At 39.3% G+C, this 21,034-nt stretch overlaps 2 protein-coding genes across 2 annotated transcripts; both read right to left on the bottom strand.

Moving 5' to 3' along the window:
* Positions 1-361: 361 nt before the first annotated feature.
* aldocb (aldolase C, fructose-bisphosphate, b) lies at positions 362-8,710 on the bottom strand. The gene is made up of 9 exons (XM_032576801.1): positions 8,540-8,710; positions 3,313-3,429; positions 3,000-3,211; positions 2,699-2,753; positions 2,448-2,608; positions 2,231-2,314; positions 1,971-2,145; positions 1,601-1,800; positions 362-1,502 (listed from the first exon to the last, which is right to left on the bottom strand). The coding sequence occupies exons 2-9, from the start codon at positions 3,422-3,424 to the stop codon at positions 1,410-1,412; spliced, it is 1,092 nt and encodes a 363-aa protein (XP_032432692.1). The 5' UTR covers positions 3,425-3,429; positions 8,540-8,710; the 3' UTR covers positions 362-1,409.
* A 2,980-nt stretch (positions 8,711-11,690) lies between these two features.
* On the bottom strand, positions 11,691-20,599 carry rskrb (ribosomal protein S6 kinase related b). The gene is made up of 13 exons (XM_032577264.1): positions 20,254-20,599; positions 18,286-18,576; positions 18,095-18,178; positions 17,401-17,469; positions 17,023-17,092; positions 16,290-16,397; positions 15,874-15,914; positions 14,666-14,693; positions 14,325-14,414; positions 14,098-14,186; positions 13,803-13,913; positions 13,614-13,727; positions 11,691-13,510 (listed from the first exon to the last, which is right to left on the bottom strand). The coding sequence occupies exons 1-13, from the start codon at positions 20,281-20,283 to the stop codon at positions 13,280-13,282; spliced, it is 1,356 nt and encodes a 451-aa protein (XP_032433155.1). The 5' UTR covers positions 20,284-20,599; the 3' UTR covers positions 11,691-13,279.
* Positions 20,600-21,034: the final 435 nt, after the last annotated feature.

Here is a 21,034-nt window from a genome sequence, read left to right as displayed (position 1 = left end):
TAGGTATTTAAATTATAATTTTATTGCAGTCAGCTACTAGGTTGTGTATTCTGCTAATAAAGCTAATTTTTTTATAGGAGTATACTAAAATAAAAGCTGCAGTTTTTCAAAGATTATTTTACCATTTGTCACTGTTTGGAGTTTAATTCATAGCCTTGCTGAACCCCCACCCCATTAATGTGCCATCAACTCCAGAATGCTCGACTACTGCTGACTCAACCCACTACAGGCAGCCTCAACACTCATTTTTTCTGAATGCAACCAAAAAATGTCCAAATTAAAGAAAAATGGAAAAAAAGTGAATACAGCAGACTTTATACATTTACTGTTTTGTACACACAGACACACACAAAAAGACGTGTTTAGTTTTAATGTGTATTTTAGTTTATTTCTCCACTATTTGACACACCGATTGTTTCAAGAATAATAACATCACAAACACCACATTAATCCACTAAAGCAGTGACTGTTTCTGCGCTGCTGACCCCATGTGTTGGTCCATGTCTGCATGGATAGAAATTCATCCGATCTTTCCGTGGGGCAGGCAGGGGGGGAATCAGGAAGGTCAGGCAGGGGGCGGGTGACACACAGAAATCACATAGACACGTCACACAACTAAATACAATATTTACCAAGTGTAATTCAAAGCTAATGTTATACTGAGAAGACACACGTGATGGTCGTTTTTGTTGATGATGCTAATAAGGAGCACGAGGGGGAAAAAAAAAAAAAAAGATTACTGGTGTGCAACGTTTATTACAGTACACCGTGTCTAGTGACCTCTGCTGGAGCCACCGATGACCTACACAAGATCAACTTCAAGTTCAACATTTCGACTTCGCTCTGCTCAGCTTCTCGTTTTACCCTTAAAACAGATGTACTGATGCCACTATTGGTTGGCTGGTCCCACAGTTAGTGTGAATGTTAGTACAGTAGTTAAACGAAGGGCCAACGCCGGGTTCTGACTGAAGCGAAACACAGATGTGCACGTGCTGATCTGAACTGCTGGGGAGCCGATATGAGAGGACCGATGATGGAGAAGGAACCAAACGTGGAGAGAGAGGAGCACTTATGGAGAGGCAAGAAAGGAATACTGACAGATTCTCTGGATTACATTCTGCATTAATCTCAGAGTCTAACCAGAGCTAGACATGAAATTCAACACTTCAGTCATCAATTGTCTCAAACCTGTCTGGATTTGTTTGTTGAAATAAAAATAAAAACTTGTTCCCTTTAGTATTGCATTCTTACATAGATTTTAAATAGACATCTAATAATGTAATGTTAATAACTATTAACAAATTACAGTAGACAGCACAGGCCTGTGTCTGATGGAGGAGTGAGAGGGGAATAGCAGAGCAGATATTAAGACTAGCCACTAGGCCACAGCTGAATGTGGTTGTTAAAGTTTAATAGGCATGGTTAGCCACGTAGAGGGATTGAGCAGCAGCACCAGCACTTCCAGAGGACTTGTACTTTCCAAGGGCAGCCAGCCCGTTAGCCTGGAGAAGACAGAAGGGAAACAAAGAGAGACGTCTTAATATAAACCCTAAAGGATTTCGCATGTTGGTCCTTCTGATGAGTCTTTGATTTGACTGACCTGGGCACGCTTGATGAATTCCTCGGTGCCAGCTTTCTCCTTGTTCAGGTCTCCTTTCCATGCGTTCAGGGCGGAGGCCTGCAGGGCGCGGCCGTAGGAGAAAGTCAGAGCCCAGGGCTTGGTGAGGGGGCAGGTGTTGATGGAATTGAGGTTCACGCTAGCCTCCTCTTCAGACTGACCACCCGACAGGAAAGTCACTCCTGTGTAAGAAAAAATATGCAGAAATTTAATACGTTTCATAAAAAGAAAAAAAAATCTAATATGTATTTTACTAAATAATATCCTGACTTATCACAATAAACTAAAAGTTTGAAAGAAAACTTAACACTTTACAGTTTCATAAATACATCCCTATATTTCCATGACTAACCTGTAACAGCTGGAGGTACAGTGCGGCGCAGGGCAGTGACGGTAGCCATGGCGATTTCCTCGCTGGAGAACTTAGTAGGACAGGAGTGTCCAGGGGTGACCATGTTGGGTTTCAGCAATGTTCCCTCCAGGTACACATGGTGGTCTGACAGAGCCTTGTAAACCGCTGCAAGGACCTGAAGACAAACAAGGAGTTTGCTATTAGATTAGAAATATGTTGATATGTATGGAAAGCAGATCGTGACGTTCCAGATGATTCACCTTCTCTGTGACATATTGGCAACGCTTCAGGTCATGATCCCCATCAGGCAGGATCTCTGGCTCCACAATTGGGACAATGCCATTCTAAAAGGTAGAAGTATGAACGTAAAGTCATTAGTGGCTTTAAACTAGCCCTCAACGAGGCACATTTTAACTGTATTAAAAAATGCTTGTGTCTAACCAGATGGGAAAAAAAACCAAAACAAACGAAAACAACCTGCTGGCAGATGCTTGCATATCGTGCCAGTACATTCGCATTCTCCAGGATGGCCAGCTGAGATGGCGTGGTCTCGCTGATCTTCAGCACACAACGCCACTTGGCGAAGTCTGCACCGTCCTTCTTGTACTGAGCACAGCGCTCACTGAGCCCGTCCAAACCTGTGCACCAACACACAAGAATCTAGAGTTCCTGCTACACTTGGACTTTTTAAAAAAGTTTGTTAGAATATTCCTTCTGCATTGGCTCACCCTGGGTGGTGGTCTCTCCATTTGTTCCAGCAAGTGGTACAACACCTTTGTCAACCTAAAAGCAGATGGAAAGAAATATCTATTAAACAAAATGCTGCTGAATTTCTACTTTTCTTGAATACACAACATAAAAGCTCTTTTAGGGCAGTTTATCCTCACAACTGAAACTGATGTTTGGGTATTTCTGTAAACATGCGTACATTTCCAGTTTTACCTGCCAAACTATGAGACTGTTGGGAGGCAGATGAAGTTAAAGTTCAAAAGTACTGTGTTTGAATCTAACAGTTCATTTCTGGGATACCTTGATGCCAACAACAATGTCGCGGTCTTTGATGAGTTTAGCAAAACAAACGCCATCGTCGCTTTTCTGGTAGAGGGTCTCATGGAAGAAGATGACCCCTCCAATGCAGCTGTCGATACGCTGGTCAGCGGTGAAGAGCAGCTGGCGGTAGCGACGCCTGTTCTCCTCCGTGTTCTCAACCCCGATAGGGTTCAGGCGTTTCGCCATGCTGCCTGAAATTGACACATGATGAAAAAGTTACTTAGCTTTACCTCATATGCTTGCACAACTCCTTCTACAATGTTCAAAATGTTCTTAGTCTGACTGAACATACCAGTGGACTCATCGGCAGCTAGGATGCCTTTTCCTGGAGCCACTATCCTCTGAGCGATTTCCTGCAGCTCCTTCTTCTGCTCAGTAGTCAGTGCGGGGTACTGGTGAGTCATGGTGGCTGAAAGAGAAGGAGAGGACGACATTTTATCACCGTCTGACCACCCAGCTCTGGCCTCGTTCTCATGCCCTGCTATTGTTGGGGAAAGGGCTGACTTGCCACAGCAGTGAGCAGAAGGACTGGCTGAAGAATGACAAAACACTAGCATGATGCATTGGAAAAATACTGAATTTCACACAATCCAGTGACGCAGCATGTGAGGGAGATGTGATAAACCCAAAGGCAGCAAGCTGCTTCCTGTAGGAAAGGAAATGCTACATCTTCTATACTTAAAAAAAATTTAAGTTGTCACACTTCCTAACAGACCATGCTTCTAGTGTGGGTCTGGTCAAAGTGAAACCATTTGGCGGCAGCGATCATACGCAGGTTTCCAGATCACTCCCTTCTCCACTCAGCAGAAGTAAGTGGTTACGCAACTCCTACCCCCACCACGTGTATCTGAATCACAGACAGGGCGGGAGGGAGGTGAGGGGTTATAAAACAAACGCTTCGACAGACTCAGCTACCGGGCTTGATTTCAGCTTCAGGTCTGGATGCAGCACGACTTGCTTTCCTCTTCCCTAGCAACACTCTTCCTGTTTTTCCCAGTTAACACCATTTTCATTCTTTAAATTTATGTAGTTGATTTACTGATATAAAAGAATGCAGTGTGCTTCCACCATTTTAGTCTCTTGTCGGTCTGTTGCTGCCAGTATGTAACTACAATTCCCTTCTGCACAGGTAATGCAAAGTAAATCCTCCCAATACTTGTAAATTTCCACACATCCAGAATATGCCTGAGGACACACTCTGGCTCTTCGGTCTGGCTGACTGCACCAACTGTAAAGGCTTCACTGATTATTGGTCTGTTCACAGCTGAAATGCTATGGGTTGACACAATGGATCAGGGATGGATTAAATGGCCTGATAGAGGACCAGGAGTTTAGCCGCAGTGAGCTGCTGGAATGATGTTTACTCAGAAAGAACAGGGCCGAAATATTTCTGTCATAAAGAGCGAAAAAGTTACTTGTAATTTAGTACACTTGAATTAAGACAAAACCAAGTTATTTGCATTAGAAACTAGACCAAATATACTTGATGAGATGTTGGATTTTTGCTGTGTAATTAAGGCTGGGTTGCTGCTGTAGGACACCGAGGGTCATATCCTCTGTTAATCCTCAGCTTTAAGCTATGGGATAAGGGCCTTGGGAGAACACAGGCAGGCCTCTCTGCAGGGCAGCTCTGCTGCAGGAACAGTTCACTACTGTTAGCCAAATTCTGCAGGGAGGTGAACCCAAACAGGTCAGGACAGAGTGCTGTATTTTGACACTCTGTAGGGGAACTGTTAGCTCACCAGTCTGAAGTGCATGCACAATCTCCAGTGCACTGAATGAAATTGATAATTCATTGAAATCACAAGACATAATGTGTGTATTTTAGGTGTTCTCTTAGCCAGACACTGAGTCATGCTCAGCAGATACTGGTTTATCTTTAGGAAGGTGCCTGCGTGCTTCAACAATGCATTTTTTTACCAGTTCCAGTGTGTTCAGGTTTCCAGTCACCAAACATTGCAAAATGACGGCTGCTCTCTGTGTAATCTACATTTTTAAGCCAATAGTTTAAAAAAAAGAAGAAAAAAAAAGTATTTGTTAAAAAAAAAATGTATAGTGCATGTTGAGAGTGACGATTGTTCACATTGATATGGTTGCAGGTGACATTTATATTGAGAGGAAAAGAAAACCTGGAGGGGATCATGTGTCAGAAACAGCACACCTTGGAGGCCAAACATGATCAGCCAAGTGCAGCGTTGGGAACTGATGGGAAATGTTATTGATGCCTATTCCATTATTCATCTGGGTTGCTTTTTCAGCTCTTAACTGATTTTCGGATTTCTAAACATGTCTTTATGTGGACTGCAAACAGAAGGCCTCCACTAGATCCATCATCCAGTCTCTCTTTAAAATAAACTTCTCACCTTTGGTAGATATAATTCAGAAAAGAAAGTAATATTTCAGTCACTCACTCTTAGAAATAAAACTGTCAGTGACCGTCTCAGGCTCAGAGAAGCATGAGCAGATTAGTTGGAAACTGTAGCATTTTTATGCAATGATTTTCCAAATATAGTTCAGACTTTAAGCTCCTCCATGGGATCATGTCTTGGGTCAGTATTAAGTTAAAACATAAAAATGTCACAGATTTGACCCCATCTTAGCTAATCCTTTTGGTAGCCTTCCTACTAATTAACACTAAATACAGCATATAATAATGCTTATGAATAAAGAGCTGCTTCTTTTAGCTCCTATTGGTTGTAGCTGCTAATACTATTGATTAACAGAGTGAAAATTTGGGTGGTCTCCCAGACACCGGTGATTATTTAACGACCATGTATGGATCACATCATTGCTCTCCTGTTTTATCTTGTGCTATAAGCCGCCACAAGTCATCTAAAAATATATTTTATATGGTTTACTACTTTCACTACAAATATGTTCCCATTTATTTCTGAATATTGATGACAAAATTAAGTGCAATTCAATAAAACACCACTAGTTTGCCTGCTGTAATACCAATGTAGGTAAGGCTGCAGGAGACGCTGATGTTTTCCGTTTTAGCATCTGCTCCTATATTGTCTCTAGGGAACACTCAATGCATTTGGGGAACATGAAAGGAAAATATAAAGATAATCTTTGTTCCACAGACACTTACTGTGCGCAGTGAAACTTAAGACTACAGATTTGGCGAACTAAAGTGTCACAATCACTGTAGCTGGCTGCTGAGCCCAGCGATGGTGTCCAGGCAAAAAACAAAACATTTCCTAAAATGGAACTGGCCTTGGTGGAACCAGCAGCCAAAGATGCAACAAGGTCCCTGTGAGACATCAAACTTTTTAAACTTAGTCTTCAAAGAGCATATTACATGACAACAACCTGTAACCCGACTTGACATTTTGATTACACAAGCTTCAAACATGGTCATGGTTCCTGTAAGTAGGGTTTGAGGAAGGGAGGAAGTGCCAAAGGAAGAAAAATACTCATTAAAGTTGTTGTTTAACTGTTCTGAGATGTGCTTTATAATAAAATATTTTCTTAATTAAAAAACAAAAAAGGGGGGGATTTTGAAACAATTTTCAGCTTCTTTTGAGAGAGAAGCTGAGATTATCTTGTCAGAAGCTTGACTTTCTCTCAGTCAGACCTCAGACTTTCACTCCTGCCTGTTGCACGGTGGTTTTCCCTCTATCAGGCAAACACCATGTCTGCATTGCGACATCAAGATACATGGCCAACTCCCTGCTGCGTCACACGGAATCCCTTCAGAAATGAACAGGAAATGCTAGTTTGATCACAGAATACAAAAATATATGGCAGTTATATATAATGTGTGAATTATAACAAAGATCCCCACATGATTTAGATAATTAAAATTATTGACACTGAATCTCTGTCGGACTATTCAGAGTTAACAAGTTCAAAATAAATTTATTGGGCACGATTGAAACTTAACTACATCAACTAGTGTTTATTACTTCCTGACTCTGAGTCATGACGTGTCTGATGCAACCATTTTCACCCTGCTAAGCACCGAGCAGAATGTAGCCAGAAATCACAAAACCTTAAACATCATTGCCAACAGATACAGTAAGCAAGTTACAGCTGGTCTGTTGTGAAACATTACTGCAAGCTTTTAACTACAAGAGACTTCAGGCCTGCAAACTATGAAGCGCAGCATTTATAAAGGCTGTAAGCAGGGATTTAACAGGCTGGTATCAACTGAATCAGGCTGGAAATGCACACATATTTTAATTATTGTCATTATAAACAAGCCGGGAGAGGATGGCACAGTTAGAGGAAAACTGGATCTATGTTCTGCTGCACTATCTGGATCATTACCGCTCTCCCCTGGAAATTTACCCAGCTTGTTCTTGTCTCCAGGTTGCAAGCTATAGAGCTGAAAATGGCTCCTGCACAGCAGCACTAGTCAGAATTGTAAAATAATAATAATAAAAAAAAAAGCCTGCTTGCATGCGTTTTTACCAGACAGGCTGCTGGCCTTGGAGCTGATGAACGTTCCTGTATTTGGGCTGTTTCTATCTTCAGACTTTGATCCAGCAGCACTAGCCGGAGCACTGCCCATTGCCCACTGATACAGGAGCCAACAGCAGATGTGACGGCTGTGATGCATGGTGCGGTTCAAAGAGAGGTTGACAGTTGTGAAAATGTGCAGGTTACACATCAGCAACGTTTTCACGTTAAACACAGGCGACATATCTGGTTCAAAATGGCAGGCTGTCTGCATTTGATGTCATATGATTTTCAGAAACAAGGAGCCGGATTATTTTAGGGATTGGGACTAACGTAGGAAAGAACCACCAAGTATGGCAGCTGACGTAGAACAGCTGGGTGCTGCTTAGCAACAAATATGGCAGTGTAAAATTGTAAAAAAAAAAAAGAAGTGTAAAAACAAAATAAAAAATATATATAATTTAAAAGATAAAAAAGGACTTCAAAATTGACTTGATGTTTCTTGTTTGCCTTCTATTCAAACTTTGTATCCACGTTTATGCATTTGCGGTCATCATGGCGTCTCCTATGCCCGCCCCGCCTTCGTCGCATCAGAGGTCTACGTGCACTTTAACAGATACACTCCGACAGGAAACGACTTCATCATCACCCTCCCCCATCATCTTCCACTGCTGCTCACCACGTTTTTATTCAAAATGTGTCATCGGCCTGAGCACGTTTCAAACTGCAAACCCCATGGTACGTTAACTTCACTAACCGAAAAACCAGACCCGTCACCTTCACTTCCATCCTTGAAGGTCAATGGTTTTACGTCCTTCCTGTTAGTGTGGTTCGTTGATCCTTAAAATGCGCAGCTTTCATATATGGTCAAATAAGCTTAAGAGCTCGAGGCTGTTTTTAGTAGCCAGCACGCAAAATAAGAGACATACGTCATGATAACCGTAGGAACAATTTGTGGCTAACAAGCTAGGAGGACAAAGTTAGCTTGAGGTTGAGTAGCGCAGCATCACATTCCCATCAGCATCAACTCGGCCGTCTAAGTTACAGCGGTGCGATATGAAAATGTTACAGTGTACAGCAGTCATAAATGGTAGTTCAGATTTGATTATTACCCGTTTGTTGATGTCTTCAGTTGACAGAGCAGGCGAGCTGGAAGTTAAAGATGCGGAGTTGTCTCCTGTTTAACTGCTGCAGCGCAACGTGACCCTTTAGAAAGCCTCTCGAGGCGAGGGAGGAGCCAACACCCCTGCGTCATGTGATGGCGAAACTGCGTCGATCGCGCATGCGCCGGAGAACATCCTCCATCTAGAGAAAGAGCCCCGCGAACGCAGCATGATTCTGCATCTTTTCCAGACTGGCTGCTTAATTTTCATCTGAAATAAACAAGCAAACGGACTTCTAATAAAACACACGTCACCTTCAGAAAGTAGTTTAATTAAAGGCAGAAAATATGTCCAAATATTCCCAGAATATTACTGAATGCTGAATTATAAGAAGCAGCGCTATAAAAAAGTAATGAAGCCAAGGGACAATCTCACGTAATTTATAACGTCTTGCAAAGATATCCCAATTCCCAAACTGTTTCATGTTTTATCACATTTAGAGTCATGAATTTCAATGTTTTGTTGGGATTTTATGAGCTCAATTAACACCCAGTTAGGAAGGCAGACAATACGTGTGCAATCTACAAACCTGGGCTTTATAGGAAAGTAGCCAGAAGAAAGCTATTGTTGAAAGAACATGATAAAGTCCAGAGTAACGTTGACCAAAACTGCCATTTATGCAGGGGACAGAGAAACATATTGATTAGGTTCTTCAAGGGGTGTCAAACTTCTGTCGTTACGGACCGTTTTGTAGATGTGTCCCTAGTAAAACGCATCTGAATCAAATGTCTGAATTGCCTCCTCAGTATGCAGTTGAGGTTCTCCAGAGTCTTTCAAATAATCAAATTATTTCATTCAGGTCTGCTGAAGCAGAAATAAATCTAAAAGATTACAGAAGACTGGCCCATGAGAACTGTTGATCAGATTGTAATAAACCATTTTTATCCTAAATGCAAAAAAAAAAAACTATGTTTAGAGAACTAACAGCACATCTGAATAGAGTGATACATAGTGGTGGCAGCGGGATAAGATGGCAACGATTATCCAGAGCAGAGACATGGAAACTAGTGGATTGTTCAATGAAATGGTCCAAACATGGGACAATACTAGGAATAAAAATCATGACTTCAAAAAACCTTGAAATGGGGCTGAAGTTCACCTTCCAGGAAGACACAAAACAAATTGAATGTTGACAATTTGTGGCAGGACTGAGAAACTACTGTTTATTGACACTTTTAATATTAGAAGTTTAGATACTTTTACAAGCAATGTATTTTTTTTTCTTTATTTTCATTTGACACCAACAGCAAATTTAAAAAAATAAAGGTTGGGAATAGCATTTGTTTACCAGAGAATTGTATCCCCTCTTGTTGATGCACTCAGTGAAAACTGTTGCTGTGCTCAGTTTGTTCCTTAGAGGCCTCTTGCATACAAATTCTGGCACACACGGTTGTTACATGCCTGTTTTTGTAGCTGTGGCCTAGGCTCAGTTCACTCTCTAGTTTCTCCATTTACAGATCAGACATACACTCTAAAATCTACAGGGTGACTTATTTAATTCACAATTGGGTTCTCCAGTTTCAGCAGGGAATCTGTGAACTTCAAGCTGCTGCTGCTGTTGGCATCTTGTCTTTAAAGCCTCTTAGGTGGTGTTTTTGCTAGTAGGTGAAGTTATTTTTGGTGTGGGCCTGCATATATAGAGGACAGTAAACAATGGCTTCACAAGCTTTAAGGTCATTACAGCAGAGCCAGTGTAACAAGTCGAAGCTCTGTTGTCCATCTTTATCATGAACGACACTTTCTGTGTGCAGCTTTTTGACATCTCTTCCTTTTCATGACTGTTTACCATTTATTTTTTGTAAGCACAGGTGAGTGAAAGCCGACTGCGTTCAACAACTGGAAATGGGATGAGGAATTAATGATGATGGAAGAATCTCCTTCTGATAGAACTGTGAATAACTGAAGAAACCCCTTTAATTGAAACATAATTCCCTCAGAGGAAGGCACACCTATATTCCCTTTCATTATTATTTTATGTAATCAACCAACAGATAATAATTCATTATTTTATTATCAACTGTGTAGAAACGAGTGATGTGGAAGCCTAACACTGCACATTACCTAGAACACACCACAACTACTGCAAAATGAGGCTGTCGCATCATAACAAGGGGCAGGGATGGAAAGATGAAAGTAGCAAAATACAAGGTGATCATTGAAGAAAACTTGTAGTTGGCTGCAAAAGACTTAAAACTGGCTGCACGATTCTTGTAGTCCTGCTGGAAGCCAGACAACAATGGAGACAACAAAAGTTTATTCAGGCATTAGAGTTGCCACAACAAAGTCCAAGCTTAAATCCAATTGAGAATCTGTAAAAGTACTTTACAATGTTGGTTACCAAATAATTTTCTTGGAAAAGAATGGGCCAAAAAAATAAAGTCCAGATGTGCATCCAAAAATGCTTGAAGTCGTCGATGCAGAAAAAGTGGTTTAACAAAGTATTCGCTCAAAGGTGCTGAATACGAAAGCTCACCTCACTTTTCAGAATTGTATTTTCCAATTTAAAAATCAGGGGTCTTTTTTCTTCCAAATCATAATCCACATTGTGTCAGTTTTCACACAAAAGCCCGATAACATACATGTAAGTTTTTATGGCTGACCTGTGACAATCCAGTGTTGTATCTTGATTTTGGCTGTCAGCAAGCATCTTCTGTTTATGGAGTGTTGTGCTTCAAGACAAACTGTTATGTAGCCAAAATACTGGTTTGATTTTAGGCATGGGAACATTAAATACATACGTAATTTTTTTTTTTAAAAAAAGGATGTTAAATAAATGCAGAATCAAATGTAATTGACAGCAATAGGAAAAGCAAACGACTTTTCGTCTTTAATGAGTGAATTTGAAATAATAAATTTAATGGATTAAATCTAAAAACATCTCTCTCTCTCCAAGTATAGACCACCATCTGCTTACTTTAGGGTTTTAAATGTCAATCTGTGAGTAAGGTGTGTTGAGTAACTCAGCTAAGTAAATGCACAACGTGATTTCTTAACTGAGTTAGGATATTCTGCAATAATCTGACACAATGTTGGGGGTGAGTTAGGCAATAGAGATCCGTGCACCCAAAATCATTTCATCAAAACAAAAAGACAAAAGAAATCAGCAGAACTCTTTTAATATTCTGTTTCTGCTACATGGTAGCTGCAAAAAGACATCATAATACATGAGGAAATACTCTCCAAAAATGTTTTTACAAACTTTATAAAGAGGAATATGCTTATATATTTATAAATATGTACACAAGCAGTTTGTGATCAAGAAGGTAAGCTCAGAGTTGTGCGTGTGAAGCAATCTGGGTAAACATCATGCATCATTTATAAAATCATCATACATCTAAATATCTGTTTAGTGAGGAAAAAAACCAATAGAAAATAGCCTTCATATTTATCAAAATATTATAAAGTTCAAAGAGAAGTTTAGAGCATATTTAAATTACTGTTTAAAATCTGACTTGATGTGAAAAATGAGGCTAAATAGTAAAACCAGCACGTCGTCCCTGAGTCACTGATTGTAAGAAATAAACGCAGAGTTGCGAGCGTGCTCATCAGACTCTAAGGCTGTGTTGCTTGCTTCACTTTGAGATCACGGGAGAAGTTCCTGCTGCAGCCAATTCTACAGGCAGGACAACAAAGGTAAGGAGTGAGAACGAATGACAAGAGTTTCTTTTGTCCACTTTTGTTAAAAAATGGTTTCATGGCGACACAACATGATGCATAAAGGCAAAGGTTTGAACATCCTCTCTCCTTTCTTAAGGGTTTTGGATGGGTTTCACTACAAATAGGTTAAATGGTTAAACAAATACAATATAGTTAGAGCTATTAGCCTAACTTTTCAATTTCGGATTAAATTATCTTCAGTACACAATGTTTTGCCAGCCGAACCATAAGGAGACTCTGGATGTTTTACTAACCGGGTCATGGCACAAAACCACTGAGCAAATGATACTAAAGGGACATTAAACATTAAAAGGTGAACATGTAAAATAAAATAAAATTACATTAAAAAATAATTACATTATTTCAGTGCCTTGCAAAAAATACTTTTCAGACTTGAATTAGTCACATTACATCATGTTATAACCATAAATATTAATTTATGAGTAGGATTGAGACAAAGCAGCACAAAATAAAGCTTAACTGTAAAGTAGAAGGATAATTCTTCATTTTTTTTCTGTAGCATACACAAAATTCACACGGTGTACACATGGATACCAGTTTATGTTAAAATGAGGATTCAATTGTTGTTCTGATCTTAGTTTCTATCTGTTGAAGCTGCTAAGACAATTGAAGGTGACAAAGATACAGTAACATTGTCAGTGGTTTTATATAAAAACAATATCTGGAAACATGTTTTATTTGGTGTGATTTGTTTCTTTGTGATAGTTTCTACAGTTTTCTAACATTTTATTTATATTTTATATTTATTTTGTATTTATGCTTCCACGTTACAATTATGCAATACTTAAAAGTTGGTCTATCTCACAAATTTCCTATAAAACACTCTGAAGTTTGTGGCTACAATGTCGGAATGATGGATACTTTTGCAAGGCACTGTAAATATGGGGGTTTATGTATTTAAATCCTTCACTTTTACTCTTCTAATTTTTGAGTAAAAAAAAAAAATCAAATGGTGTTTTTGCACAAAATGAAGGCCTTTCCCTTTCACACTGCAGCCAGACTTATAATCTGTCATACAAACACTTCCCTGCGTGGAACCTTTTCCTGAGTGGGCTGCAGCAAGGGGCCAGGCAGCGGCACAGCTGCGCGTGTGCGTATGTCTCCGTCCAGATGTGTGTCCGGCGTGGCGGCAGGGCTGAGCAGAGAATCAAAGTCAAAGCCCTTCAGAGGGAGCAGGGTCAAAGTGAGGCCCCGTCGCGCTTTGGCAGCACGGTCTGGTCTCTCTCGCAGCTCCAAGATCACCTGATGAAGAAAGAGAAGAAAATGAACTTTTCTTCTCCATTTTCAGATAATCAGAAAAAAACCCCTGAGCTTTCTACAGTACAATCAGGCATTCATTGGTTACCTGCACAGGTCGACGCTGAAGGAGGTGGAGGTCAAAAGATGTCCCAAAGAAGAACGTTTGACGCTTGAAACGGTCCAAGGTCCTCAGGCGTCGTAGTGGATTTTTGCACAAAAGCTGGAAAAAAGTATCATGATGCTACAAATTAGTGAAACTATGACAAAACTATATTTACACGCACCGAGAAAGTACCTCTGTGATTAACATGGAGAGCGGTGAACTCAGGCTCAGGGGCATTTCATAGGGAAAACTCCTCACTTTCCTCAGCATGCTGCAATGATCTGGTTCTGGAGGAACAGGGAACTGTTGAGGCAAATGAAGAGACAGATTTCATATAATAAGTTTATTCATCAGTTTAATTATTACAAGGATCTTACATGCTGCCCAGAAGAGAACTGCTCTGTTTTTCCAACCCAGTTTAGGCTGAGCTGTCCCTATGTCTGCCTGTAGAGGAGGCCTGCTGGACATATTAGAAACAAAGGCTCACCTTCCCAGTGGCCAATGAGAACAGCAGAATTCCCAGTGACCACCAATCAGCTGCGTGGTTGTAAGGTCCACCACTGAGCACCTCTGGAGCTGATCAGGGGGGTAAAAGAGAGAAAAAAACAGAAGTTTTATTTTTAACATTCAGCTCTCTACTTTGGAAAAGAAAAGATATAAAAACAATTCTCAAACTGTTGGAGCATTAATGTTTTCCTGGCAGGTTTTCATCACCCATGTATTGGATGGTTCCACAGATTGTGAAGGTTCGGCCTCCTCTCTCCAGGCGGCGGGACAAACCAAAATCAGCCAAGCGGAGGTGGCCTACAAAGGATCATTTTCTCTGCATCGTTACAAGAATTTATCATAATTCTCCAGACATCCACCATACTAAGAAATCATTTTATGAGTTAAGACTCATAAAAATTATAAGCATCTTCTTCTAATAATTCTTGTTCTCTTTGCTAAAAGTATAAAATATGAGCTGAGAGCTTGACAGAAAAGAGGCTCTCTGGGAGCTTCTGTAATGCCTTTTCAGAGGTATGCTGCCCTCTGCTGGTGACTGTTTCACCCACCGTTGTCTGTCAACAAGATGTTTTCCATCTGAAAGTAAGGAAGGAAAATCTGAATGAGTCTACTTGAATTCACAAATGATTTCGTACAAGACCTGCCAAATCATAAGCCCCAAAGTTAAAATGAAAGTAAGTAAAAAGAATAAATCACAAATTATGAAAAGGAACATAACACAGATAATATCCAAAAAGAAAATAAAGAATAAGTGCCCTGCGACAGACTGGCGACCTGTCCATGGTGACCCTGCCTCTCGGCCTGAATGCTAGCTGGAGACAGACACCAGCACCTCCTGACCCGACTAGGGACAAGGGTGTTAGAAAATGGATGGATGGACGGAAAATAAAGAGGTTTTGTTTTTTATGTATCCAGCTATGTATGAATGTTCTAATATAACATTAAGATAATGTTTGATAATATTAAATTAATCAAACTTTCAGAAGTCAAGTTTGAGTTTTGTGCACTGCGATCTAGTGTTGGTTTTAAATAAACGAATCAGTCATTTATTTAATGATTTATCCATTAAATAAATCATTTACTGTATTGTGTTATTTTGAAAGAAAATTCTCAGGAAATTCCTTTTGATTGGCAAGAAAATAATAATGACAAGCAAAACTGTGCTATTATTATTTAAAGGTATTTAAAATTCATATTTTAATGAAAAACAAATCATTTCATACATTTATACTTTACATTCATATTTGACATTTACCTGTTAAGGAACATTGCATAAGATATGGTTTTCATGTTTTATTTTAGGGCTGTTTGGCGATAAGAACATAATTACGGTACTTTTCAGATACAGCATGTTGGGTCATTAATTCAATAAAGCCAATAGTGCCACAGGTATCTACATTTAGGTTTGCATGGTCCAGTCAGAACAACACAAAGTACTGCTTAGTAAGCTCTGAACCGCAAAACACTAGGATGATAAATGGAAAGAAGCAAGTGGAACTAGTTCACACCTAACACCTTAAAAGTGGGACATCTATTTCTAAAAAAACAAACAAAAAAAAAAACTCCCTTACACTTGAGTACAAACTGCAGGTATAAAAAAATGGCTTTTCTTTCTAAATTCACATATTGTGTTTTCCTATACTTAGTCATGCTACATAAAATAACTTAAGTAGATTTCAAAAGTAATATGCATATTGCTTTGCAGTATTGCTGAATGTGTTAAAAAAGTAAGAAGTGACATCTTTGCTTGTCTTACCTTCACATCCCTGTGGATGATCCCAAAGTCATGCAAAAACCCTGTAAAACGAACAATAAGTAATTATCAACCTATAAAATGACTATGTAGAACATTTAAGAGAAAGCCAAAAAAAAATATATATATATATATATAATTTTGTATGTAAAAAAAACAAAACAATACCCCATAAAAAAGGTTTGTTTTTAAAATAGAAGTTTTCTGGGGTTTTTTTTTTTACTCTAAAAGGATTAAATACTTATAGAGTAAAAAAAGTTAAAACACCATCTATTTTAAAGGCTTTTGCTGTTAACCAATCTTGCTAACACAGAAAGTTAAACTGACTTGCAAATCACTGAAGAGCTTGACTCTTTGGCTTTATTCTTATCACCTCCCTGACATAAAAAAACCAATATATTAAAATGTAGCATACAAACCGAGTGCACATCCCAGCTCTGCTGCAAATATTCGCACGGTTTCCTCTGAGAACTGACCAATCATCTGCCAGTAGGTGTAGAGGTCCCCTGTGCTGCAGTAGTCGCACACTGTTGGAGCAGAATATGGTTTAATATGAGCCTCTGACGCAGTGGGACATATGAGAAGCAGTGAATGGTGGCAGAGGATGGAAAAAACACTGGTGAAAAACTTAAAGCATTGAAACTTGTGCTAAAGTGAAGAACACCTACATATCTTTATCTAAAACAAATCAAGGAAAGGCAGGTCTTCTGGTTTTCAGCTTGTTGTTGCTAATATATAGAAAAACTCCAGCAGTATGGTTACAAGAGGATTCTGGATAAAAGCATGCAGCAGGCCCTTTAACTGTGGCATGTGTTTCTGTTGAACTGTGGAGTTCTTTCAACAGGGGGTTGGGAGGCAGATTAAGTGGGTCACACTTTCTGAGTCAGTGAGTAATTCTGGAAAAAGGGATAAATGTTCTGGAGGGAAGGGAATCAGGGCAACACGGCTGAAGAACTGGTATGGCGGGACTTGGAGAGGTTGGGAGCTTAGGTGAAATCCAGAATTTAAACACTTGAACTGAAGCATTTCTGTTATCATGTTCTAGGTGTTAGATTTGGGATTGTGGGGAGATAAGTAGCAGAGGGGACAGAAGGTGAAGTGAGGGGTTGCAGATTTGGGAACGAGTGGGATACTGCTAGCTGCCTGACTCACTAATGTAAAGGTGGCGCTGAGTCTGCCAGCAGTCCTGGAGGTCGAGGACAAATGGGTGGCGAACCTGACGCTGCAGGGGCAAAGGTCAAAAATTATATTCCTTAAAAAGCTAATTTCTATGGGTTCTATACTTTCATTTTTTTGCTCTTTGCTTTTTTTGTATTGTTTTTTTTTTTTGACTCAGAACTGTACTAAGTATTGGATACATTGAAACTTTCAAAATCAAACACGGAACTTGTAATAAATTTAAATACAAGAGTGTGAATTTTGAATTCTACTGTGACATGAAATAAATAAATATACGTCTATAGAAACATATTTGCAACAAAGCAAAAATATCAACAATACTTTTAAAGACCCTTCGAAGGCAGCGCTCACCTGAACTATAACTTCCTCTTTTGACTGCTCCAAAACCGCCAGCCTTAAAATCTCCGCTTTAGGTATAACCTGTTGGTGGACGCAGAAACAATGATGAACAAACTGTTTCAAATTTAAGTGGATGGCCATCTCTTTGGCAGTTCATTTTCATACGATGGATTAATATCCTCAAAGATTGTTTTTTTAAGCCTAACTGACTGAAATTTATCCACAACTTAATCCCTGACCTATCTGTTGTGTTCTTTGAGCTTCATGATGATGTTTGTTCACTTTTGTTCTATTGAGGCCTTCACAGAACAGCTTCATTTACACTGTGATAAAATAACACACAGCTGGATCCAAGTTAGAACCATTTATTCATAAAATGGTTCAATTATGAGTAATTTTGCTAGATTAAAACTCACTAAAAAGACTAAAGTGTAAAAAGAACAGCTCATACAGAATATATTAAGAGATGGGATTTATGAATATTAATGCCTGCCAATCTGTACCAGTAGACAAATTCTAACAAGCAAGAATGTAGAACATTTTTTGTGAATTAACATGGCACATTTACGTTACATTTGCAGCATCAAATAATATTCAATCAAAATTAACCCACAAGATAGAAAAACTAAGATAGAAAACGATTACATCATGGCCTAAATAGGCTAAATAAACACATTAACGTATAACAATCAGGTAGCACACTCACTTTAACAGCATATGTTTTCTGTTTGGACTTGTCCCTCACTTTCAGAATGGGTCCAAATGAACCTTTGGCAATGTACCCCATCACCTTGTCAGAAAAAAAGGGTAAAATCAAATAACAAAGTTTGAAAACGTAGAAGATAGACAATACAGCTGAAGTGTGTCTAATGAAGCAGATTTTTTAAATTTTTTTACCTGAAAGTGTTCGTGCCCTGGCACAGCTCTGTGGGGGAATTCAGGCAGAAACATGGTAACGAAGCCTGGAAGGCTCCATTCTCCTCTCAGCCTGCCTGGGCCGACTCCCGCCAATCTGAGGACGTGCTCTGGCACCTCAGGGGCTTTTCCTTGGAGCATCCGACGCTGGCCCAGACGGAGGGCGGGTGGGGCCAGGCGGCAGAGGCCTTCTGGGATAGACAGGCTCATGCTGGAGAGGAGACCCCGCCATCCAGATGGGATGGGCTCGTCCTCAGCCCCTCCTGAGGCCCTCTGGTAGCGCAGGAGTACGGGACCAGTGATTTAACGGAGACAGACACAACATTTAAAAGATACTACATCAAATATCTAGACTAAAAACCCACCTGTTTAGAGTTGCTTTTGAATCATTATAAGTAAAATATTAATCAACATTTTGATGTGTAATGATGGCTCAAACTTTGTTTTTTTGTGTGTGTTTTTATGATGTAAAGCACTTTGAACTGCCTTTTTGCTGAAATGTTCTATACAAATAAACTTCATTGATTGATATAAGCTAATAATAAGAGAACAGAGTAATACTGGATACAAGAGATGCACTAGAGATGCCTGCTTGTTTGAGTCAACCCTATTTTTAAAGGACAAACAGTGTTTGTTCTTTCCCTGTTTTACCCGACTCATAGTCAGTCCTCATACAGCAAGGCATCCAATACCTAAAAACATTTATTTCTTTAAGGATTCACCTAGAAAAAGTTAGTAGACAATAAGGAAAAACACTTGAACAGTACAGTACACAAGATGTTATTTTGAGTGCTAAAGCTGAGGCGGAAAAATGACCGTATCAGAAATAAATACTCATTCTTGAGAATTTCTGAAGAATTTTAGGCAGAAGATGATTCATTCCTGTACGTGTACAGGGATTCCACAGGCATTTCTTCTTTTCGAACGTGTTGTCATTTCCTTACATGAAAATATTCCATAGGGTAGTTTTTGGTTAAAAAAAAAGATTTGTAAAAGGTTTGTATTGGGGTACTAGAAGAACATCCTGTAATCCTCCATCTTTGATTTTAGATTGCTCTTCCCAACTTCTGGTTCTAACCAGGACAGCTTAAAATTTTCTAAAAGCAATAAAATCTATATTTTTTCATAAGCTTCTTATATCTCTGTTTGGCTGGTCAGATTTGCATAGAATTGGGGAAAAGATGTATTTCCCCTTTCCTCCTGTTGCATAACTGACTTAATAACATCTAAAAATATTTCTGATTCAAACAGTAAATAAAACAGGTCATGACAGTCATAGATATGCCAAGATGATGAGTTAAAATTTTGTTGCTTATTTCTACTGTAACATCTGGATGCCAGTAATAGGGTTTATAGTGTCACTGTATGGCAAAGTTACAAAATAACCACAATTCATTTAATGCACTATTGCCAGTACTGTTACTGTATTTTCGTTTATAGTTTTAAAGTCGCTACTGTAATGAATTTAAAGTACCAGTATAAGTTTCAATTGCATGCAGTACTGTTTTCATCAAAACCATAATTCATTACACACAGCAGCACCAATCTCTCAGACAGGAAAAGTTATACGACCTAAAATAAAAAAACACATATAAATCCAATACTGCCACCTCACAGTGGTTTACAGACACAGGATGCAGTAGGCCTTTTGTATCAATATTTTTTATCTGGAAATAAATTATTATTATAGGGAGATTGGTCTTTTAGACCTTCAAAGTAAAAGCTTGATGCAGTAGGAGCGGGATTCTTGTGGAAATATTTGATTGACGAGGTATGTAAATCCTTAACGACAATGTAATACTTTAGTTTAGTTTGCTGATTTAAATCAAGGTGAAACGGAGCCGTGTATTCTAGTTGTAAAGAAACCCGACTTTGCATCCTGGACACCAAACCATCGCCATAGAAACAGAGCGCCACACCGTAGCAACCAGGAGTTCCATTCAAACTCACCTTCCTGTTTTTACTTCCGTCTGCCCCCATTACTATTATAATTATTATTATTATTATCAGCGTAAGGGAACATCGGCGCAGTAGGCTCAGTCAGTGCGACGTCTGCTGCTCCTCAGTCAGGCTCTCAATCGGCGCCGCAGGACATTCCCGTCCCATTTCCAAAACCCAACGCACAGGGAAGGCTGAAACGAAGGGCCTACTGAAGCAAAGTGATATTTTCAGTATCACCAGCTCATCAGGCCTCCGTTAAAAAAAATACGAGGGATATGGCAACATAAAAAAACAAGTTAATCCCAAATGTGGGCAACGTCAGAGCAAATCCGCCCACATCTCGGTCGTCCAGAGACTTTAGCGCCATCTGCTGGTCGGTGTAATTAAAACATTTGAATTCCTCAAAATCGCTTTGATTCAGTTGTGATTTTAAGAAATTCATAATCACTGTAAACAAAGAAAGCGTTCAGGGGAACATTACGAGATTAATTACTGAAATTAAGCCATTGGTTGCAGAATTGTCTACGGTTTCAGCCTGCAAATGACAAACCTTCAGAGTAGCATTGAAGAAAATTCACAATTTACTCTACACAGTTCATAATACATCAAATTAAGCTACCTAAACACAGTACGAAACCTTAAGTGTATTTTTTAAAATCAGAACATAGCCTTATTAAATGTATTTTTTCAATTATCTTCTCTATAAAACCACTACCTTGTGTTAAAGCAGTCCAACAAAGTAAAATATCTTTAACACGTTCATTTAACAAATCTGAAGAGATTTATTAGA

The sequence above is a fragment of the Xiphophorus hellerii genome, chromosome 11 (genome assembly GCF_003331165.1).
Source record: "Xiphophorus hellerii strain 12219 chromosome 11, Xiphophorus_hellerii-4.1, whole genome shotgun sequence".
NCBI lineage: Eukaryota > Metazoa > Chordata > Actinopteri > Cyprinodontiformes > Poeciliidae > Xiphophorus > Xiphophorus hellerii.
The sequence above is the reverse complement of the archived record's forward strand: the minus strand, read 5'-3'. Positions and strand labels throughout refer to the sequence as shown.